The sequence below is a fragment of the Cryptomeria japonica genome, chromosome 5 (assembly GCF_030272615.1).
Source record: "Cryptomeria japonica chromosome 5, Sugi_1.0, whole genome shotgun sequence".
Taxonomy (NCBI): domain Eukaryota; kingdom Viridiplantae; phylum Streptophyta; class Pinopsida; order Cupressales; family Cupressaceae; genus Cryptomeria; species Cryptomeria japonica.
In genome coordinates this window covers 30,400,601-30,421,703 of record NC_081409.1, presented here as the reverse complement: position 1 = coordinate 30,421,703, position 21,103 = coordinate 30,400,601, and the positions used below count along the sequence as shown (strand labels likewise).

The following is a 21,103-nucleotide window of genomic DNA, read 5'->3' as shown; positions in this document are numbered from 1 at the left end:
AGTGAGATGACAGTATGAACCCCCAATGGTAGATGACAATCAGTAATTCCATATTTGTAATATCTATAAGAGATTGAATTCAACTAAAAGCACAATCCACTTGCACAAACAGAATCAGATTTTTTTCACATACCAGTTGCCAAAATAACCTATAGTTGTATTTCTCATGTGAGGAAGTACAACAGGACCATTTCAACACCAATGCAAATGGAATTTAGTTCATGATTTCTCTTATTTCTCGTATGTTCAAAATACAAATGCTGGAGATGGCAGTGGAAGAAATATTAGAATTCAGCCTGTTGAATTGAATTGTGTCCCAGGCAGTATGACATCTCATGCGCAATTTAAACTACTGGGAATTTGGTTGAGTGCCTCTTCCATAAAATATTTTCTGACAATCTCTGAAATTACACATATACAAAAGTAGCATGCAAAGAGGAAAGTTCAAGGCAGATCGAACAGAACCTGGAATCAAGGAGAGTTGGTTGCCTAATAATGAGTAATAGCATGGATTTGAAAATCTCGCCAGAAAACAAAAACTATATTTCACCTCTAAGCCTTTAAATAAATACATCGGCCCCCTTTATGTTACAAGTTCTCTTGTAAACAAGAAATCAACAAAAGAAAATAAAAATACAAACTAAATGGCTCTTTTCATTATCAGTGGCACACTCCCCTGTGTGCTTAATAAATAAATATAAAAGAGCTAAAAATGCAAATAATCTCAAGACTGAGCTCCTACTTTTTTATCCACTATGCCAGAAATGTGCTGTTGGCAAATTCTCTTCTTTTCCATAATATTTGTATACCCCACAACTTGCCTTGCAAAAAAAAGCTCTGCAAAAATGCACCACCTAGTGTGCACTCTTAGCACTGAGTTTCTGCTTTCTCTATCCTTCATATCTTCTCCACCTTGTTCTATGATCAGCATTGCTACCAGTGCCGGTTTCCTGATCGCTGTTGTCATCCATCTCCATAATGTGCTTGTCACCTGGCTTCAGATTTCTGTCTTGTTGGATATCCTCACGGCGAACTCGAGCAGCCTCTCGTCCCACTCGACGATCCTGTGCCAGAATCCAAGTTCGGATTGGAAGGCATAAAACAAAGCTGCTTTCTAAACCAAAAACCAAAGGATTTTCAAAATACCTAGATGCATTTCTTCTACATCAGCTCTAAGACAAAGACGTTTAAACTTACATCACGAAAAGGGTATTCATCTGCTTCAAGCATGTGTATTACATGACCCATCTTTGGTCTCTTTTGAGAATCTGGATCAACACAACGAAGAGCAACCAACAAGCCACGTTTCAAAGCCCGTGAGGATGGCTTCACTTCCATTTTTGGATCTATTACTTCATCGGAGCGTCGATTTCCCACCATAGTCTTCAACCAGTCCACCAAATTGATCTGATAATTTTCCAATAAATGAAGAAAGATCCAGAATTTTTTAACTAATTTCAATGGACAACAAAATGCTTTGTACTGACCTCGTCTGGAGGCCTGCCATAATCAACTGGATTTCTGCCAGTAATTATCTCCATGATAAGTACTCCAAAACTGTAAACATCACTCCTCTCATTAAGCATACCAGTGCTGGCATACTCAGGCGCTACATATCTGTAAGAAAGATGACAAGCAGGTAGAGTTTAACAGCAATAGAATTTTCTTTTGCTCACTAAATAACAGAAGATTATAAATTTGCATAAAAGAAGGCTGATGGAGAAACACAACTAACCCAAAAGTTCCCATCACTCGGGTAGTGACATAGCTTCTCTCAGATCCCAAGAGTTTAGCCAATCCAAAGTCTGACACCTTGGAATTCCATTGCCTATCCAGAAGTATGTTACTTGATTTCACATCACGATGAACAACCTTTGGTTCTAGGCCTTCATGCAGATATGCTAACCTAAAATTTAGCAATTCATGTAAGATGTAATGCATTGAACTTATCAACAGAAAGAGTAACATGAATGCATTTCTAACAATTTTTCATGACGAGAGGATAGAAATTATTGACAGGATTAAGTACCCTTTTGCTGTTCCAAGAATGATCTTCATCCTGATATCCCATGTCAAAGGACTGTATGGCCCAACATCTCCATGAAGCCATTGTTCTAAATTACCGTTGTCTACAAACTCATAGACAAGCATCCTGAAAGTGACCCTCAAATATTATAAGATTAACTTTGCCATCTCACAGAAGTTATCTCTTGATTAGCAATAACAAGCATTATACTAAATTTCTTATTACTCATCAAAAGCCAAAACCACTTTTTAGTTTTTTATTTTCTGAAACCAAAGTATATGTATCTTTTTCTTAGCTTTAGGACAGACGCGAGACCTATTTGAATGAAGCCCTAATCAATGTGGGCATCTTCTCTTTTCAAAGCAAAATCAAGATGAACCGGATCCATACCTGTATGCTCCTTCTGCACAGTAACCAAGCAGCCGCACCAAATTTTTGTGCCTGACACGTCCAATTGCTTCAACCTCAACTCTAAACTCCTTTTCAGCTTGACCCCTATGCAACAACATTATCGGAATATCATCTGTAAGTTTTCAACTGAACTTGGGTTTGGGTGTCCAGGGCCAGAATCGAATACAACTACTATTTGCAGTTTCAACCATTTGTCAAATGCACAGTTTAGCATTACACTGAAATTAATTGTGCATAAAGGATATGAAGCCCTTGCCATCGAACAAAAGGCAATTCTGAGGGCTCTTGTGCGATTGCACTTATACTCTCAGAGTTCCCTTTCGTCAATGGGCAGTGCATCAGTTCAGTTCCATATGGTCATATTGAACTGAATATAGGGAGTATGGGGCTGTGTTGATCAAGTAGTGAAAATCAGGGTTGCTCCATGGTGAATTTAGCTAGTTATAAAAAACAAGTTTGGGAAGCTATCCTAGGCTATCACGCTACCTATTTCTGTTGATAGAATTATCCTTGGATCAATTGCCCCATCATAAATTCAGCTTGTCATGAACACCAAGTTTGGGAGAAAGCTATACTGGGCTATCATGCAGCCTATATTTTGTTGATAATATTATCATTATACAAACAAAAGACTGAACTTTTGAAACAACAAATTCAGAATCAGACAATGGATTTAGATATAGTTAAAAGATATTTCGGAATTACCTGTTGTTGAGCAAGTTCTTCACTGCAACACATGTACCATCTGCTAACACGCCACGATAGACAATCCCATACCCACCCTCACCAATAACACTGTCATCTGACAAGCAATTGGTTGCAATCTCAAGTTCTCTGAGAGTGTACCAATGACCCCAACCCAGATGAGAGACTTCCGGTACAGCAGGAGATAATGTTTCAGAGGAGCGAGTTTCACCACTGCCATGGGAAGAAGGCTTCTCAGGGGGATTAATAATCCTGTGATCTTTGCCCACTTCGACACATATTTCATGTCTTTCCTCTGCGGGACCTGCACCTGCCCTGGCATGGTGGCGATGTTGAGCCCTGCCCACAATTTCATCCCCTAGTGTGGAATGCTTTCTATTAGCAGCCCTAGTATTATTCACTCTCTGTGTGTCATAGATAGGATTAGCACGCTGTCCATACCCCATATGCACTACCATGGCTTTCTCCATGTCATCCTTTGCATTTGTAGTGCCATTGTGATGGTGATGACTGCTCTGCAATGCATCAACCCTAACCTCCTGAATTTCCTTTGACACCTTTGGTATCATTGCCCTTGATGGATACTTCTCTGGCATTCTCCTGGATTTCCTCCGCGAAGTTAACCATATTGACAGACAACATAGTATCAGAACTATGAATGCTCCTACCCCAATCCCTATAACAACCCACAATCTTAGACCCAAAATCATAGTCTTCTTAGACAATTCATTATTCAGAAACCCTGTGTTCGAAGTACCCATGATTGGCCTGCAGATGCAAATTCGATTTTTATCACAAAAAATAAAACACTCTGGTCCTAGATTGAGCTTGAATTCTGCAGCATGTTACTGCATTTGAAGTAGAAGTGATGGAAGGCTGGATCCAATCGGCATTCAATTCAGGAGATAAGGAACATTTCCCCTGTATTTTCTGGATTTAACAGAGAGGGCATGCTAAAACTCAGAGATCTTCAACAACAGGAACCAAAACAATTGAGCTTATACCTACAAAGACGCAAACAAGCTACCAGGGCTTCACAACTGTCCTGCAAAACCACACAATTGATTTCCATGATACTCAAAATTGGTTCTGGAGATTCGGAATTTGATCAAATACAACTAGCTTTGAGAACTACAGATTCATTTTATGATACTCAGACATGATTAGCAAGACCTAATAAAAATTTGCATTATATAAATGATTACATGTGTCCTACACTAGTAAAAGATGAAGCCATCAGACAACCCAAATCATAATTTCTCTATTAGGTTTTTTAAGGTTGCTTACTACTGAGAATTATGGATTTGTTTAATGATTCCCAAATGATGATTCTTGAAGATTTTACAATGTACAAAAGAAAAAAAATTATCCTAGATATGAATTCATGATAACCCACAACAAGATTTTCTAAGGCGGTCTGCTACTGTCTACATCCATACCTGCTCAACTGCGCTGAACGCCACATGCACTGATCTTAATAATAATTGAGAATTTATGATTACCCAACTCAAACCTATGGAGGAAAGCATTGCCCAAGGATTTTTTTTGAGTTTCGTAAGCCAAAATGAGCATTAAAAGAGACGGTTTTGATGTCAATGATGATGTCAGGGAGGACTAGCAATAGCGGTGGTGTAAGAGAATGTAACAAGGTTAAAAATTAAAAAAAATAAAGGTTTTTTGGTGGGCTATATCCATTGAAGGTGGATTCCATTATCTTTCACTCTGTTTCGTGGGGTACAAAGAAAGAATATTTGTGAATTTGTTTACCATTTTTGTAGCAGAGAACAAATCCATTGTTCTCTCCGTGACGTGGATTACGATGGGCAGTCAAGTGAAGTTGAAACTTGGGCTGAAGGGCTTCGTTGTTTGTCATCAAATTGTTATTATTAATTGAGTTGTTTCAATTCATATAATTGATTGAAAAATGTGTAAAGAATATCTTATTTATAAACAATTATATGAATGATACATATATTTATTTATATTAATCAATAAATTATAAAAGAATAATGAATGTAAAATTTTAGTTAAATGGTTTTGTTGTTTCACAGTCATTATCAATAATTGTTATATATTAAATTTGTTTGGATTCATATCTTTTAATTTACATTGTCTTCTGTCAAGTCTTTCGATTCTCTCATTTTCTAGTGCTTCTCAAACCTTGCAATTCTTTAATTTTCTATGTAGTCTTTTTGTGAGTGTGATAATAGTGTAAATTTTATAATCTATTAAAAATATCATATGCTATTTTTTTTTAATCTCATATTTAAATGCTTTCATTCATGGAATTATAGGAGAGGACTTAGTAGTTAGTCACTCTTAAGTTATTTAGTTTAATATAATATAATATATTTCGTTCATGATTTTTTATTATATTAATGATATTTGTATTTGTTTATGTCACTAATAATTATAAAAGAAGATAAATTGATTAGGATACAAGTATCTTTAAGTATTTGTTAGTAATGGAAAGATACAAAAATTAATCTAGTATTTTGGATTTTTCATTTTCTTGCATCTTTTTTTATGAATAAAATTGTTACATCTTATTTTTTAAGCAATTAAATCATGTTAATTTTATAGTATTTAGTTTGGCTTATGCAAATTAAATCTATAGATACCTAGAGTTGAATATAATTTCTATGTTTTGATTATTGCAATTTATATTGATGTCCAAACGCATGTTGACTATAAATGCTAGCTTCGATGATGTGAGAAAATTGAAATGATTTTTCTTAATCATTAATCTTAATCATTTGATTATTAGTCAAAATATGGTAAAAATAATGTAAATGTGACTAACAAACTAACTACTCTACAATGATGAGGTGGATGGAGGATAGCAATTTTTTTTTCCTCTCAGTTCAAGAAGGAGAGTATCATCAGAGAGAGGGTTGTAGATTGAGGAGGCTAGTAATCATATTATACCTTCAACAAATAGTTATCTTCACACACATAAGGTTTTGTATGTAATTAAAGTTGTCAGATTAATGAAAGAGTGTACATCTACATTCATTCATTCACATACCTATATTTGTTGGCATTAGAGTTAGTGGTCAAAAGTTGTCTTATAAGGGGTATTTATGTGAACAATGAAAGAATGATACTCAGTTACAAAACAATCCTTGCATAAAGAATTCATGAAGGACAAGAGGGTTTGAGAGTGATCAAGTATAATGATAGTAGTTGAAGAAGATAGATTGCCATTAACAAAGGTGTTTACTTCCAAGTGATAATGAGAGCCTCCAACAGTGCTTAGGAAAAGCGTATAGTCATTGAATAACAAAACCATAGTGAGAAGTCATGGCTATAATGCATATCATAGTCAATCAAAGATCACGATGAAGATAAAAGAGGTTATATTCAAGGCAAAAGTGTCATGATATATAAGTGACATGAGGCAACTCATATGAATGTAAATTTAGTGTTTTGGGAGAATGATAGTCTCAATGTAGAAAAGAGTAGTCAAGACAAGGAAAGACTACCATTTGGAAATCATTAACACACATGATAAGCCTCTATTGATAGTCATAAGAGATAAGTATGGCAATATTAATAGAAATCATCAGTGACATAGATAAGAAATTTCTTCTACATGTCAGAGGCAAAGTACAAGAAGATATCATGGAATCCTTAAAGGTCATAGAGTTTCATAATAGAACTAAGTATGAAGGGCTTGTCAAGGGTTGAAGATCACCTAAAAAATATGCTTCAATGACAGTGAGTAAACAATCCTATGAAAAGGGAGCTTCTTTTATCAATCTTGACAAATCAGTGCATATAAGAAGAGGGATAAAGAAGACAAGGAAATTATTTGACAACATAATAGTGACAAGAGCAAATCATATTGTTATCACAAAAGATAGCAAAAGGAAAACTGTTTTATACATCACAGTGACAACTAGTAAATAGGGCATGAAAGAAAAAAATCATAAAATAATGAAAGGCAATCTTCATGAAGACTCGTGGAGAAAGGTGCTGCTCACAATCATGATGCCTATCATGACATACAAAAAGGAAAATCTATAACAAGGAAATAGGACAACATTTAGCATAAAAATGGCAGCCATGAAGATAAAACTCTTGCAAGACAATAAGACAATACCATTAAGATCGTTAAGATTTGAAGACATTGATTCTGAAAGACATGTGATGGCAAGTTATGAAAAGGGTTTAAAGAAAGACAATGAAACAATATTGTGACAAAGACAAGTGATAGATGCGGATGCTAGATGTATGTAGTAGGAAATAACATATTTATGACTCTTTGGAGTCATTGTGACATATGTAAATGTGCCCAATGGATAGATAAACATTCAAGGAGTAGTTTAATGTTGTTAGGGGACTTTTGAAGTGGTTATGAAAATTTTAAATGCAATAAACCAACTCTATCTGATCCAAGGCAGTTGGGGAGATGTTTGCAAACTTCTAAGGGTCGTGTGAACACTTCCTCAAGCTGGAGCAAGAATATAGAAGTTTGAGGAGAAAATCTAGGTTCAGTTTGAAGGCATTTGACAAAGTTTCAACCACATTCTAATGATGTAGTAGCAGTTGCAAGACAAATCAACAAGGTAATCAAATGGAGACATAAAAATAAAATCAAGCATTGAAGAAAAGGAGCTCGATCAAATCATTGGCATTTGTTTCTCTTCTTTACTTCTCCCTTATATTCCCTCACATGTTTAGAGGGACATAAGTTGGCTTAGGGTTGATGTCTTGGGTAGTTCTTTCTTTTTGTTTTGGCAAAGACTGTAGCTTTTCAACCTCTTTCGGTTACAAATTTGTAACTAAAAACCAATCATTTAATGACTGAATGACAAGTGTACATTTCAGTTTTATAAGTAATATCAAACACTAGAGATATATCATTATAAGAACACTTTATTTCAATAAAAAATAGTTGGGTTTCATTCAAGAAGCTTTGTCTTTATGTGCGTTATCATACCTATTGCATATTTTTGTGTGTTTTCATCAAAACCTCAAGTAATGTTTCAATTGCAACGCCTTAGAAAAGTACAAACACTTATATTACACTTTCTAGTTGCTAGTAGTGTAGGGTGAAAACCAAACTTTTAATTGTGAAAATTCCTTTGTTTTCCTTCAAAAAACTGTGTAGACAACCAAGCCTTCTCACAAATTACTTTTGCATGAATATATATGATGCTTTAGTTGTGTAAAAATACCTAATTCATTGAAGTTAGTTTGTCAAAATTATGATATGTCTAAAAAATAGTCTGATATATCACCTAAACAACTACAATTTTTCATTTCCCAAGCAATTTAAAGTCATTTTTTGGTTTTATTTCCTTTTCCATCAAGAAGTTAGTAGTTTAATTCATTTTTAGGTAATTAGATAAAAGAACTAACCTTCTTTGTAAGTCCACTCCAACTTTTAGGCAACCCACAAGCCTAGGAGTGTTCTCATGTATCAATAGGTGATTAAGTTGGGATCTTAATCACAGGTGCAACTTTGTTGATAACATTTTTTGGCATGCCCAGTGGGATTAAGAACTAATTTTTAGTCTGTTTTTAGAATTTATGCACTGTTGTAATTTAGTGTGTACAATAGTAGTTTTAGCCTTCAAGAGGTAACCAAATCACATACTTGGCAACTCTAAGCTTTGGTGAATCAAGATTAGTGCATAACAGCATATGAGAAGAGTGCAAATAAGAGGAAGCTTAGCTCCCTTCGACTAATTGTAGCTGACTCCACCTAGGAGAAAAGAAAGAACAACTAAGAAGACTATTATTTACACAAGGAGAGTACAATCTACCCCTCCCTCTATAAGATTGCATACTGTTGTCTCAAGAAACCAAGCTCCATTTATTACTATAGCTATACCTAGAAATCAACCTATTATCCCATTCAACCAAGGTAGCTCACTGAATTTAGCCCAACATGATGATATCCCAGTGGCTTCCTTGAAGAGTATCCCTTTCTTCACTAGTCATGATTAAATTACCCCTATTGAGTACATCAAGGATGTGGCCAACCTTTGTGTAGTTCATGATATAACATAAGAGAATTTGTAGTAAGGTTACTTGTAACACCATTGAAGGGTAAAGCCTTGCAATGTTAATAGGCTTAAGGGTGAACTTAATCAACACATGGAACCAACTAGGTAATGAACTCTATAGATTCTCTGATGGCAAATTAGATCACCTATCTTTGGTAGAGCAACTTAGTACAATAACAAGGGGCCCTCACAAGCATATGATAGATTTTAACTTTTAGTTCCAAAAAATGTGGGGAAAAATTCCTCAAATGGTAAGACCCTTTTTTAATCATGCATTTTAATATTATTTGAGGGCTCTAAATAGTGATATTTTTGTTATGATTGAATCTATGAGTGTTGCTACACTCCCAAATGCTTATACACTTGCAATAAGGACTGAAAATAGCCTTATACAAGCTGGAAAAATCGCTCCAAGGCCACCTATACCCTCTTTTCTAGAAATATAGCCACCCACACCCTCGCAAATTACTCATATAGCTATTGTTCCTGCTTTGCCAACAAAAAATAACCAATCTATCAGTCAACAAAACTCACTTCTATTAGTCAACAAAAAATAACCAATCTATTATTTTAAAAGATAATATTAGTACCCTGAATCACAAGCTGAAGAGTCATGATATGAAAGACTTCAAGAACGAAGATGATGGGGATGGGGGCTTTCTCACAACAGGAAAAAAGAAGAATAAGAAAACAAGTAATGTCATGGGTATCCAAACCAGAACAAGAGCTAAGGCTGATGTTGACAATTCCAAGTGTTACCCGGGCAAAAAATTGGCTAGGTGGCACAAAGAAAATGAAATTAAACAGAACATAGTTGATGGAAGTCAACGTACCATTGTGGAGACCTGCTCCCCCCTGTCTAAATGAAGATGATATATTGGAATAAAAGGGGTCTAATGGGTCCCCATAAACAAGACATGTTAAGGAATCAGGTTAGAGACCATAAACCAGATATTGTCTTAATTCAAGAAACTAAGATGAGTAAAGAAAAAGTGGAAAAAATTAATGCATTTTCTTTTGGAGGGGTTGTTGGTAGAAGTTTTGAAGGAGCTTCAGGAGGTGTTGCTATCTTCTGGAATAAGAAGGTTATGGAGGGAAAAGTGATCCAAGCTGAAGGTAACATGATAAGAATTAGATTTAAGCATATTAGGGATGATTTTATTTGGGTCCTTTCTAATATCTATGCTCTAAACTCTAAAGTTGCTAGATCTAAATTTTGGAAAGTTGTGGAGGAAAACAAAAAAGGTTTCCAAAATGATCCTTGGATGATCATGGGTGACTTCAATACTCCCCTATGATTCTGAAAAGTGTGGGGGATCTCAAATTCTTCTGGATAGCAAAACCGATCTTATGAATTTCATAACTAACATGGCTCTTAGTGATGTAGAGATGCGTGAAGTGACCTTTACTTGGTCAAATAGGCAGGATGGTGATGAGCTGATTCAAGTTAGACTGGATAGAGTGTTAATCTCCAATGATTGGTTTACTAAGTACAACAATAGTTTATCTGTCATCAATGGAATAGGATCTGACCATTTCCCTATCACTTTTGCGACTGAACCACTTGTTAAAAGACGTTGCTTCCCTTTCAAATTTGAGAAAACGTGGTTACCTCAGCCTACCTTGGAAAAGAATATCAGACTATGGTGGAATATTTAGGTGGAAGGATCTGCTATGTTTAGAGTTGTTAAGAAACTTAAGCATGTTAAGGACAGAGTAAGGGTATGGAACAAGGAAGTCTTTGGAGATATTTATTATGAAAAATGCTTTAAAATTAGAGTTAAAATCAATCCAAGATTCTATTAAAAAAGATGGCTATAACTTTGTCTCTAGGGATAAAGAGAATAACTTTGTCTCTAGGGATAAAGAGAATGAGATCCTTATTAAATATCATAAAATCATAGCTAATGAAGAAGACTTTTGGAGACAAAGATCAAGGGCTCTTTGGTTGTTGGCTGGAGATAAGAATACTAAATATTTCCATTTGTCCACTGTCAAACACAAAGCTGCCAAAAGGATTTCCGAGTTAGTGGTGAACGATAATATCATTAAAAGAAATGATAATATTGCTAAGGAGGCTGCCTGCTTTTTTTCTGAACTCCTTACTGTTGATTCTAACCTCTGTAGTGAAGATCAAGATTCCTTACTGGGAAATATTCTGAAGGTTATTGGATTGGAGCAGAATAAGGTTTTATGTGCCGTTCCCTCTTATGATGAGATTAAAAGGGCTATTTTTTGTTTTCAAGGAGATAAATCTCATGGGCCTGATGGGTACCCCATGTTCTTTTTTCATCACGTCTGGCATATTGTTGGGAAGGACATTATTCAAGTCGTGAAAGAATTTTTTGGAACTAAATCGTTGCTTAAGGAGGCGAATTCTACTTTTTGGGTTCTTATTCCTAAGCAAATTGGTGCAGATTCTATGAATAAGTTCAAATCTATAAGTCTCTGTAATTCTCTTTATTAAATTATATTGAAGGTGGTGACTTCCAGATTAATCACTTTTCTCCCCTTTCTTATTTCTTCACATCAGAATGGATTTGTGCCTGGAAGACAAACTTTGGATTCTATAATTCGGGTTCATGAGAACATTCACTCTCTTATTGCCTCTAAAAAATATAGTTTTCTTGTTAAGCTTGACCTTGATAAGGCTTATGATAGAGTGGACTGGTTCCTTTTGAAAAGAATTCTTAAGGCTTTTGGTTTTGATGGTAAATTTTCTGAGAACATTTGGTAACTTATCTCTACTCCTTCTGTGTCTATTATTACTAATGGATCCCCCTCATCTTTTTTCAAGCTGACTAGGGGTCTCAGGTAGGGGGATCCTATCTCCCCAATTTTGTTTACCATTTTAGCTGAAAGCATGAGTCGGTTATTGCAGAAGATGGTGATATCAAGAGATATTAAGGGTCTTAGGCCTTCTTCCTCCAACATGGTTTGCTTCCATCAACAATTTGTGGATGATACTATCCTCCTTGGCGCTGCCTCTGTTCATGAAGCTAGATCTTTTAAAAGGGCTCTTCAAACTTATTCTAGAGCCTCTGGCCAGTTGATCAATTGGAACAAGACTTCTATTTTTTTCATTAACACTCCCCTTTGCAGGTAGAGAAAGATTGCTCAGATTATCGGTTGTTCTATTGATTCCTTCCCCTCAGTCTATTTGGGGCTGCCTTTAGAGGTCTCTCCTCTTGATTCCTTTTGGAGTTCTACTGTGGACAAGTTTCTCAAGAGGCTCTTTTGAGTGAAGCGGGGTAGTTGCAGCTTCTGAAGGCTTCTCTTCAAAATCTTCTTGTCTATGCTCTTAGTCTTTTTAAGATCCCCTCTAAGTTTGCTGATGCTATAGACAAAATTCATAATTTTTTTTATGGATTAGGGTAGAAGAGAAAAAAAGACTTCCCTTGGTTGCTTGGGAAAGGGTCAGTAGTCCTAAATGTTATGGGGGCCTTGGATTAAGGACTATAGAAGACTTTAATTATGCTCTGTTAGCCAAACAAATTTGGAGGTCTTTTGGTGATAGAAAGGATTGGAACTTGGTTTGGATTAGAAAGTATCTTTAGGATGTTCCAAATATTTCTTCCTTCCTGCAATCCAACAACATCCCTAAGGGTTCGGCTATATGGAATATCATCCTTAAGGCCAAACAAGTTGTTGTTGCTGATGTTGGGTGGGTTCTTGGCAAAGGTAATAAGATCAGATTCTGGGAAGATGTTTGGCTGTTTGAGAGACCCCTATGCTATGATGATAATTTGGTGCCTTATATGGAGATTTGTAAAGAAAGATTTGGCTTTTTGGTTAGTCATTATTGGCAACAATCTTCTTGGGTTAGGCTAGAGGATATTGATGTTGTCTTTTATCCTCTCTAGTAGGATTTGCTGTCTTTTTGTGTGGATCGAGATCATGATGATATTTTTATCTGGAAGAAGACTTTAGATGGCTCTTTCTCGGTTGCCTCTGCCATCAAGGTTCTGAGCCCTCCAACTCTTCATCCTCCTCTATGGGCCAAAGTCTGGTCTAAGATTCTTATTCCTAAAATCAACATTTTATTCTGGCTCCTTCTTCAAAATAAAATCCTTACTCTTGATAACCTCATGAGGAAAGGTTTTCAACTTCCTAATAGGTGTTTTTTGTGCCTTAATTCTAGTGAATCTGTCTCTCATCTTGCTCTTCATTGTCCTTTTACCTCTGATATCTGGAGCAGAATTCTTAATCTCTAGAGTATTGAGTGGGTCTTTCTTGAGAGGTGGAATTTTTTTATACTCAATGGAAGTGCCCTTCTTCTAACCCCTTTTTGAAAAATCTTTGGTCTTTGTTATTGCCTTTTGTGTCTTGGCAGGCGTGGAAAGAAAGAAACAATCAAATTTTAAAAAATGTGACTTGTTCCTCTGAGATTGTTTTTGAGAAAGTTTGTAGAGTTGCTAGAGAGAACTTGAACCTGTCTATTGGTGGTGCTGGACCTACGTTCGCATCCTATGTCAAGGAGGAGGATAAGATTGTTTCTAGGAATTGGGATCTTCAAGTTGACATTAGTAACTTCAGAGTTAAAAAGAGTAGGGATGGTATTGTCTGGTGCTACCCTCCGGAGGGATGGATGAAAATTAACTTTGATGGTGCTGCTAAGGGGAACCTTGGTAGGGAAGGATGTGGGGGTGTTATAAGAAACTCTAATGGGATTTGTGTGGCTTCTATTGCTTCTCCATTCGGGATTCAGTCTAATCACATAGCAGAGGCCATGGGAGTTTTGGAAGTCCTCAAAATTGCTAGACAATTAAACATTAATAAAGTTTGGATTGAAGGGGATTCATTAAACATTATTAGATGTCTCAAAAGACTAGATAAGCCTTCTTGGAATATTAAGAATATCATTCTTAATTCTCTTTAGATTATTGATGACTTTGAGGAATGTATTATAACTCATGTTTTTAGAGAAGCCAACATGTGTGTAGACTTCTTTGCTAACTTTCCAGAGTTAGTTCTATTGCCTCTTTTTCATGGCAAAATGAAGAATCATTATCTTTTGAGGTGAAGGGGTACTTATTATTTGATCGAATTAAATGTATCAACCCCCCCCTATCTAATAATGATTACACTTAACGAGAGCAGGAATGGAAATTATTATATAGATAGGGGGAAACTTCTAGGTGGGATGATATGACCCTTTTCACATGCTTTCTAGTTGGTTTTATCCGCCGAGTCTCTTAGCACTCATTTACCCTATTTACACTGTCAAGGTTTTTAGAGTGTGAGTGTGATTGATATCTTTAGGCTGGTCATCACCATGGGTGGCAATATCAACATGATTGAACCCCCGAGTTGCTAGGCTTGGAAGAAGGAAAAGAAAATTTGGAGGAGGTTGCAGAAGGGAGGAGTGGTGAGTTTCATGGAGAAGCTGCACAGAAAGAAGGGTCATGCCTCCAAAGCCTTTGTTAAGGGTTGTTCTAAGAGAAAAGTCACCCTGTTCGGCCAAACTTTCCAACTAGATGAGGAGCTAATTGCAGATGTGATGAACATGTCTATGGAAGGCGTGAAGTTCTTTAGGGATTGGAAGCTGTCTGACAGTGCCATGAAGACCTTCCCCGAAGTCTGATGTGGAGAGGGATAACCTGGTAAAGTCAAACAAATCTTACTTTACCCCTCTTCAAATTAAACTTTTTTGGAGGAAAATGCTTAGGGTAATTATGGAGTATGTCACTGTCGATGGTAGGTTGACTAAAATCTATAGCTATCATTTTGTCCTTTTAAACCATTTTCGCCATGGTATTAAGATATTTGTCCCTTATTATCTTGCTTGTTCTCTGAATGATAATGTGGCAGCTTTCATTAAAAATCCTAAAGCTAGCCCTCTTTCCCATCAATGCCTTATCCTCATGATTTATGAGTTCTGTAAGGTTAGGGCTAAGCAAATTCATAATAATTCGGGGGATGATAAGGAGTATGAACCTAGTGATGACAATGGGGAGTCCGACTCTGAGGAGGAGGAGAATGCTAGTTCACTTCCTATATTGGGAGATAATTCCATGGATGATATGCTTGATACTAAGGAGGAGGGTAAGTTATCTCTGAATGAGTATGATGAACATGATTCTGAGCAGATGGATTTAGACTCAGAGGACTTACAAGACAAGCCAGATACCCTGATTGACATATTGGGCATTGCTAGGAGCTCTGTGGTTGATCAGTACCGTTTCAATAGGTGGACGGTTGATGAAATTAGGGCTCTAAACTTAAAAATTAGAGCCACAAATGCTAAAATTGAAGAGGGGGAGCTTACGTAACAAAAAGATAGGTAAATGACGAAGAATAAGAGGGTGGCTCAGGATATAGACGAGTATGCTACTTAAATTGTGGGGGAGAAAAATATGATGTTAGAAATTTTAAAGAAGAATGGTGAGGCTGTGAAACTGTTAAAGAGAAGAAATGATCAGAAGAACAACAAGATCAGCCAGAAGATAATGCAAGTTGAGGAAGGGATGAAGAAAATTATGGAGAATAGTGCAGCTATGATAAAAGTTTCTGCGGTCAACATGAATGCTTTGGTTTCCAATCCAGAGAGTATTCATAATAAGAAAAATGTTGTGGATCTAGAAAATGATCCTGGGGCCTTGAGCTTGAAGTTGACTCCCCGTACTACCAAGAGAACCAGGCATAACACTAAACCAGTGGAAGAGTCTCTTCCACAGGTCCTGCTGGACCTTAAGGAAGCTGCCAAGGCTATGCTGCTGCTTGAGAAGGAGGCCTCCCGGGCTTTAGATATTTTTAAGTAGTTGGTCTGTGTTGCAGTTTTTGCCAGCATCTCACTGGGCATTTGCTGGTCTTTCGGTGGTTGCTGGGTTTTTTTGCTCTTGGTTTGCAACCAGTCTTGTTTCGAAGTCCTAGGCTCTCTTATGTTTTTTTAATCCTTTATCTTTAAATCTGTGATGTAAGGGGTTTCGGGTCCCCTCAAAACCTATTTTTTCTTAATAAAAAACAAAACTCACTTCTAGCTCAATCTTTTGAGCTACAAGATATTAAGGGCCTTCTACAATCTTTTGGTAATGAAATTGTGAACATCAAGAGGCAACATAACCAAAACTTTAGACCATATTAGCTTTCATATCGATCTTTATTTTAGCAAAATCAGACAAATAGACCTGCCTATTAGCCAAATATCAAGGCCAAAAGAAAGCTCTCAATCCAAGGCCCTACCAAGCCTATAATCCTAATACTGCCAGCTCTTCAAAAGAGCTTGTACCTATGAAAAACAACTTGTCCAAAGAGTATGAGTGGTTATTTCCATGCAACCAACATCATAACCAAAACACTTGCACAAATGACATCATAAATTAGGCCTCAATGGTTCAAAATAGTCCAAGTGTGCAACCAAATTTGTCTTATTAAGCACGTACCCAACAACAAGAAGAGAACCCAAGTGAATCAACTCTCCTAATTTGGTAGGGAGAGGGGTTTTGTGGGGTAAACCAAGTCCATCCTTCTATTACAACCAACACAAGGTCCAAAAATATATTTGTTAACATAGGACAATAGGGTGACACTAATACTTTCCAAGCCCATCAAGTGAAAAATGTGGGAAAGGAGTTGACGGTCCATCCAATGAGCCAGATATTCATATTTTGCTAAGAAATCAAACTATGGACAATAAAGAACAACTTGGAGGACAACCTCAACCACTGCAATATCAAGGAGATACTGCTATTCCTAAGGGACAACCAAAGGTGAGTAATTTACCTTTTAGTATTTTGGACCATATGAAAAAGGCTAATGTGAGTATGTCTATGTGGGATTCATTATCTATTCTAGGCCAAAAGGGGTTGCTACAAAAACCTTTATCTAGTCTCACCTTGCCTAATGAGCCCACCAATTTACCTTCCAAATTTGTACATACTAATAACACTCGATCCCCTAGTGGACAACAAGCTAAAGATGTAAAGTCACCTCCATTTTATGTATCCCTGATTATTGGCGAGCATCTTGTCCACAACTGTATGATTGATTCAAGAGCAAGAAACTTTGTAATGCCCAAAGTGATAGTGGATAAAATTCATCTTACATGTGAACCCTAAACAAAAGGAGTGGTACAATTTGATGGGAAAACCATTAACACAATAGAATTCATGAAAGACTTAAGTAAAACCCTCCATGCTTTCCCCAGCTCTTCCATCTAGTAGGATATTTTTGTCATGGATTTTCTTCCCTACTTTACCTTGTGCTTATCAAGAGACTTCACTACAAAGATAGGTGGCTCTTTGTCCTCATATTGGTCTCATATGCTTTTTAGGACAAGGTATGACACCAAAGTAACTATCAAATCAAAACCTATAGCCAAAGACCATATTGAACCATACTTTCCTAGTCCTATCAATGCCAGTTTGACTACAAATCAGCAAGAACAACAACCTATTTTCAAGAAGGCAATACACAAACTGAAAACATATCGGACATTCTACTTGACGAATGTGCAACTCAAAAAATTATAGTTAATCCATGTGAACAACTAGAAGAGGTATCTTTTGGTGTGTACTTAATGCATGAAGTTGATTTCTTTATGCCCAACCTTGAAAAGAGTGATAAATAGCAATCCAAACAATAAGATAAATGAGGTTTGAAAATTGTATTTTGATGGTTCTAGAAGTGTGAATGGTGCTGGTGGGGGTTGTATGCTCATCTCTCCTCAAGGTGAGAAATACTATTCAACATTTATATTTAGTTTTAGTTATACTAAAAATATTATTGAGTATGAGGCTCTCATCATGGCTTGGAATGGGCAAGGAAAAGGGGTACTGGTTGCTTGCAAGTGTTTGGAGATAATAAATTGGTTGTGAACTAGGTAAGAGGTCTCGATGTGACTAAAAATAATTTGTTTGTCATATGAAAATAGAGTTTAGGATGTCATTGAATATTTTTATGCCTTTAACTTGCTGTCCATACCAAGAGCTAAGAATAAACATGCTAATAAGCTAACTACCATAGGTGTTGAGTATGATATTCCAAAAGAAATAGAAAATATAAAGCTTTAGTAGTATGTGAAAGTGATTGTTAGACCATCCATTTCTAATATTGACACACATTGGAATTTTTTTGAAACTGATAAGCAAATTGTAAATTTTTTGATTGAAGAAGCCGATTTTTCAACAACCAATCAGGAAAAAATGCAACAATAGTATGGTGACCAAATCATATAGTTGAAAACAAAAAAATTGCCTAAAGGTTTTGTTACTTCATAATCCATTTTAAGTTCTAATGACCAAGAAAGAAGAGGAAATGTGAGCATGCAAATTAGTCAAAATCACTATGGGGAAGTAGAAATCTTCAAAGGTAAGTTGCTCAAACTTGGAAAGGTATGTACTGTGTGCGGGAAAAGTGGGTCAATAGAACTTAAAATGCAAAAAATGAAGCCTAAGGAGCCTTGTACACACACCCACAGGACTTCTTGGTGCAAGCTATGGAGTCACGAAGGATGACTCAACTTCCCAAGATTGGTTCTATGGTTCTCTATCTCACAAGGTCCCTCAAACCAATGTCTTTGCTCTCAGATCATTGAGCAAAGTGGTTTAGGGATGACAAATGCAAGAACGAGGGATGCTTTGGTTGATTTTATTATGAAATGCATCCTAAGCTATGCATGATATTACAAATGCAATAAACTAGATTATAAGATGACAAGATTAGTAGAAATACTATCCTAGCATGATATATTAGTCTATGATTAAGCTAAATGATAAGGAAAATACTCTAAACATGCATATTTAGATTAATTCCTATTCAAAAGAGAGGCTAAATGATGAGCATAAATGAGATATTAAAGCTTGGATGGATTTGAGTAGAAGTACATGATGCTAAAGACCTTAATTTTTAAAATGGAGGAATAAGAGCTCTATTTATAGCAAAAATAGGGCAATGGATGGCTAGGATTGAAAGATTTAATCAAGGGTTGAGTTTGAAAGTTGGGAATCCATGTTTGCAATTCTCACCAATGAAATGGTGACAATTGTCAACATAAGGTTGGGTTGAGAAGAGAGGTAGGAAGCATTAAATACTTGAGAAGACATGATGGTTACCTTAGGAGGTAAGGGTTAAGGTTAGGTTAAGGTTAGGTTAGGGTTATCCAATGGATAAAGGTTTTACTCAAAGGATAAAATTTTGTGCAAAGGATTAAGGACTAACCATGGTCAAAGCAATAAATGCTTGATGAGACCCTTGGGTTACATGGAGGTTGAGTTTATAGAAAGTCTTTAATCATGCTGGAGGGTTGAGTTAACCATTAATGGTTTGGAAGAGAAAGTTGTTGGAGACTTGAAGCCTTTAATGGTTATCAAAGACTTTGAAGGTTTGAGAAGTGACTTATCCTTGCCTAGGGATGTGACAATATTTAGGAGATGGGTTAGGCTAATTTAGAAGTGATTAGAAGAATCTAGAATAGGGTTAGGAATAGGGTTTAGGAGGCAAGTGGGATATGTAGGATTTTGCAAGTGGGTGAGGGATAATAGGTTTTAATTGAAATAAAGTTAATTTAATTCAATTTGGCTGCAAGTGGAGGTTTTTAAATAAATTAGACTTATTTAATTGGGATTCCCTTTTTAATTAAATGTAAATTTAATTAAAAGGTTTAGAAGAATAGATTTAATTAAATAAAATGATTTATTCAATTAAATGACCTAAAAGGGGTTAATTGAATTTAATTAAATAAATTGAGTAATTTACTTAATTAAATAGAGGAATGTGGATAATTTAATTAAATTAGATTTAATTAAATAGAGAAATGAACATAAAACATTCCTTTAGGAATATAGTCATTTTTATACATCTACATTTTGCCCCTCTTTGAAGTGACGTGTGTGCACATGTTAATTCAAAGAAAATGATGTATCGCTAAAATTTGATTATGATCAGTGTTGTTTTTAGATTTTCACGTCGTGCCCCAGATTTGATGCATGATGCCCCAGATCTGATGAATGATGTTTGATAATGCCCCCTCGGGAGATGAATCAAAATTTAGAAAATTTGATTTGATTTGATAATTGTGTTTGCGTTGTAAAATTTTGGCTATGTGGAATGCTAAAATTGATTCATCTCCCGATATTGATGTGTGCGAGGGTACGAGGAAGACCATGAGCGAATTACATGCTCAACCCTCTAACCCTAATTTTATTTTACCCTATAAAAGGGGAAAAGTGCATTGTTTTATCTCATTTGTGCTTGTTGACCTTGCAGAGAGAGACTTTTGGAGAGAAGACAAAATGCCTATTCCATATTCTACGCATCGATTCGAGCGCGTTTAGAGGTATCAGAGGCCTGCCGCGTATGGACCACCGGTAAGTCAACCTTTTTGACCCCTTTTTGATTTTTTATTTTGTCATTTTTGGTCATGTTTTGAAATTTGGCATGCGGTTTTTTTGTTTTAGTGCATAGGGGTTGTCGGTTAGCGCATAGTCATAGATTAGCGCATTAGGGACACAAGGTAGCGCAGAGGGTTAAACGGGTAGCGCATCGGGTAAACCTAGTGCATTGGGTGCACAGGGGGTCGCATGGGTAGGGGTAAGTAGCGCGTAGGTCTGACCTAGCACATAGAGCTAGATAGGTAGCACAGACATAGGATAGGTTAGTGCATGGGATAGGTTTAGCGCTTAAGCTAGATTAGATGGCACATTGGAAGAAACAGATAGCACATAGAGTCAATCTAGTGCGTGGGATAGATAGAATAGCATGTGGAGAAAATAGGTTAGCGCATAAGTAGGATTTCAACGCGTAGCCAAATTTAGTTAGCACATGTGGTAGGTTTTGCAAGATAGGATGATTTGTGAATGAGGAAAATTTATAGGATAAGGTCAGTTTTGCTAGGATAAATGTAAATTGTTCGTTTTTGTGGCTGCTATCATGGTTTTGCTAGTTTGTCCAATATGAGTGCTGATATAACTTGGTTTGATTTGCCATTTTTCAAGTTATTTATAGA

At 36.3% G+C, this 21,103-nt stretch overlaps 1 protein-coding gene across 1 annotated transcript; it reads right to left on the bottom strand.

Moving 5' to 3' along the window:
• Positions 1-204: 204 nt before the first annotated feature.
• Positions 205-4,948, bottom strand: LOC131057362 (probable serine/threonine-protein kinase At1g01540). Its single transcript, XM_057991505.2, has 8 exons — positions 4,582-4,948; positions 3,143-4,187; positions 2,417-2,521; positions 2,030-2,152; positions 1,736-1,906; positions 1,488-1,617; positions 1,198-1,407; positions 205-1,064 (listed from the first exon to the last, which is right to left on the bottom strand). The coding sequence occupies exons 2-8, from the start codon at positions 3,901-3,903 to the stop codon at positions 891-893; spliced, it is 1,674 nt and encodes a 557-aa protein (XP_057847488.2). The 5' UTR covers positions 3,904-4,187; positions 4,582-4,948; the 3' UTR covers positions 205-890.
• Positions 4,949-21,103: the final 16,155 nt, after the last annotated feature.

Bases quoted from the DNA above. Each gene is read 5' to 3' on its own strand.
- LOC131057362 (XM_057991505.2), bottom strand. From the start codon at position 3,903: ATGGGTACTTCGAACACAGGGTTTCTGAATAATGAATTGTCTAAGAAG. The intron at 2,522-3,142 runs GTAATTCCGAAA...GTTGTTGCATAG, and splicing joins AAGAACTTGCTCAACAACAG to GGGTCAAGCTGAAAAGGAGT. The intron at 1,907-2,029 runs GTACTTAATCCT...GCTAAATTTTAG, and splicing joins ATTCTTGGAACAGCAAAAGG to GTTAGCATATCTGCATGAAG.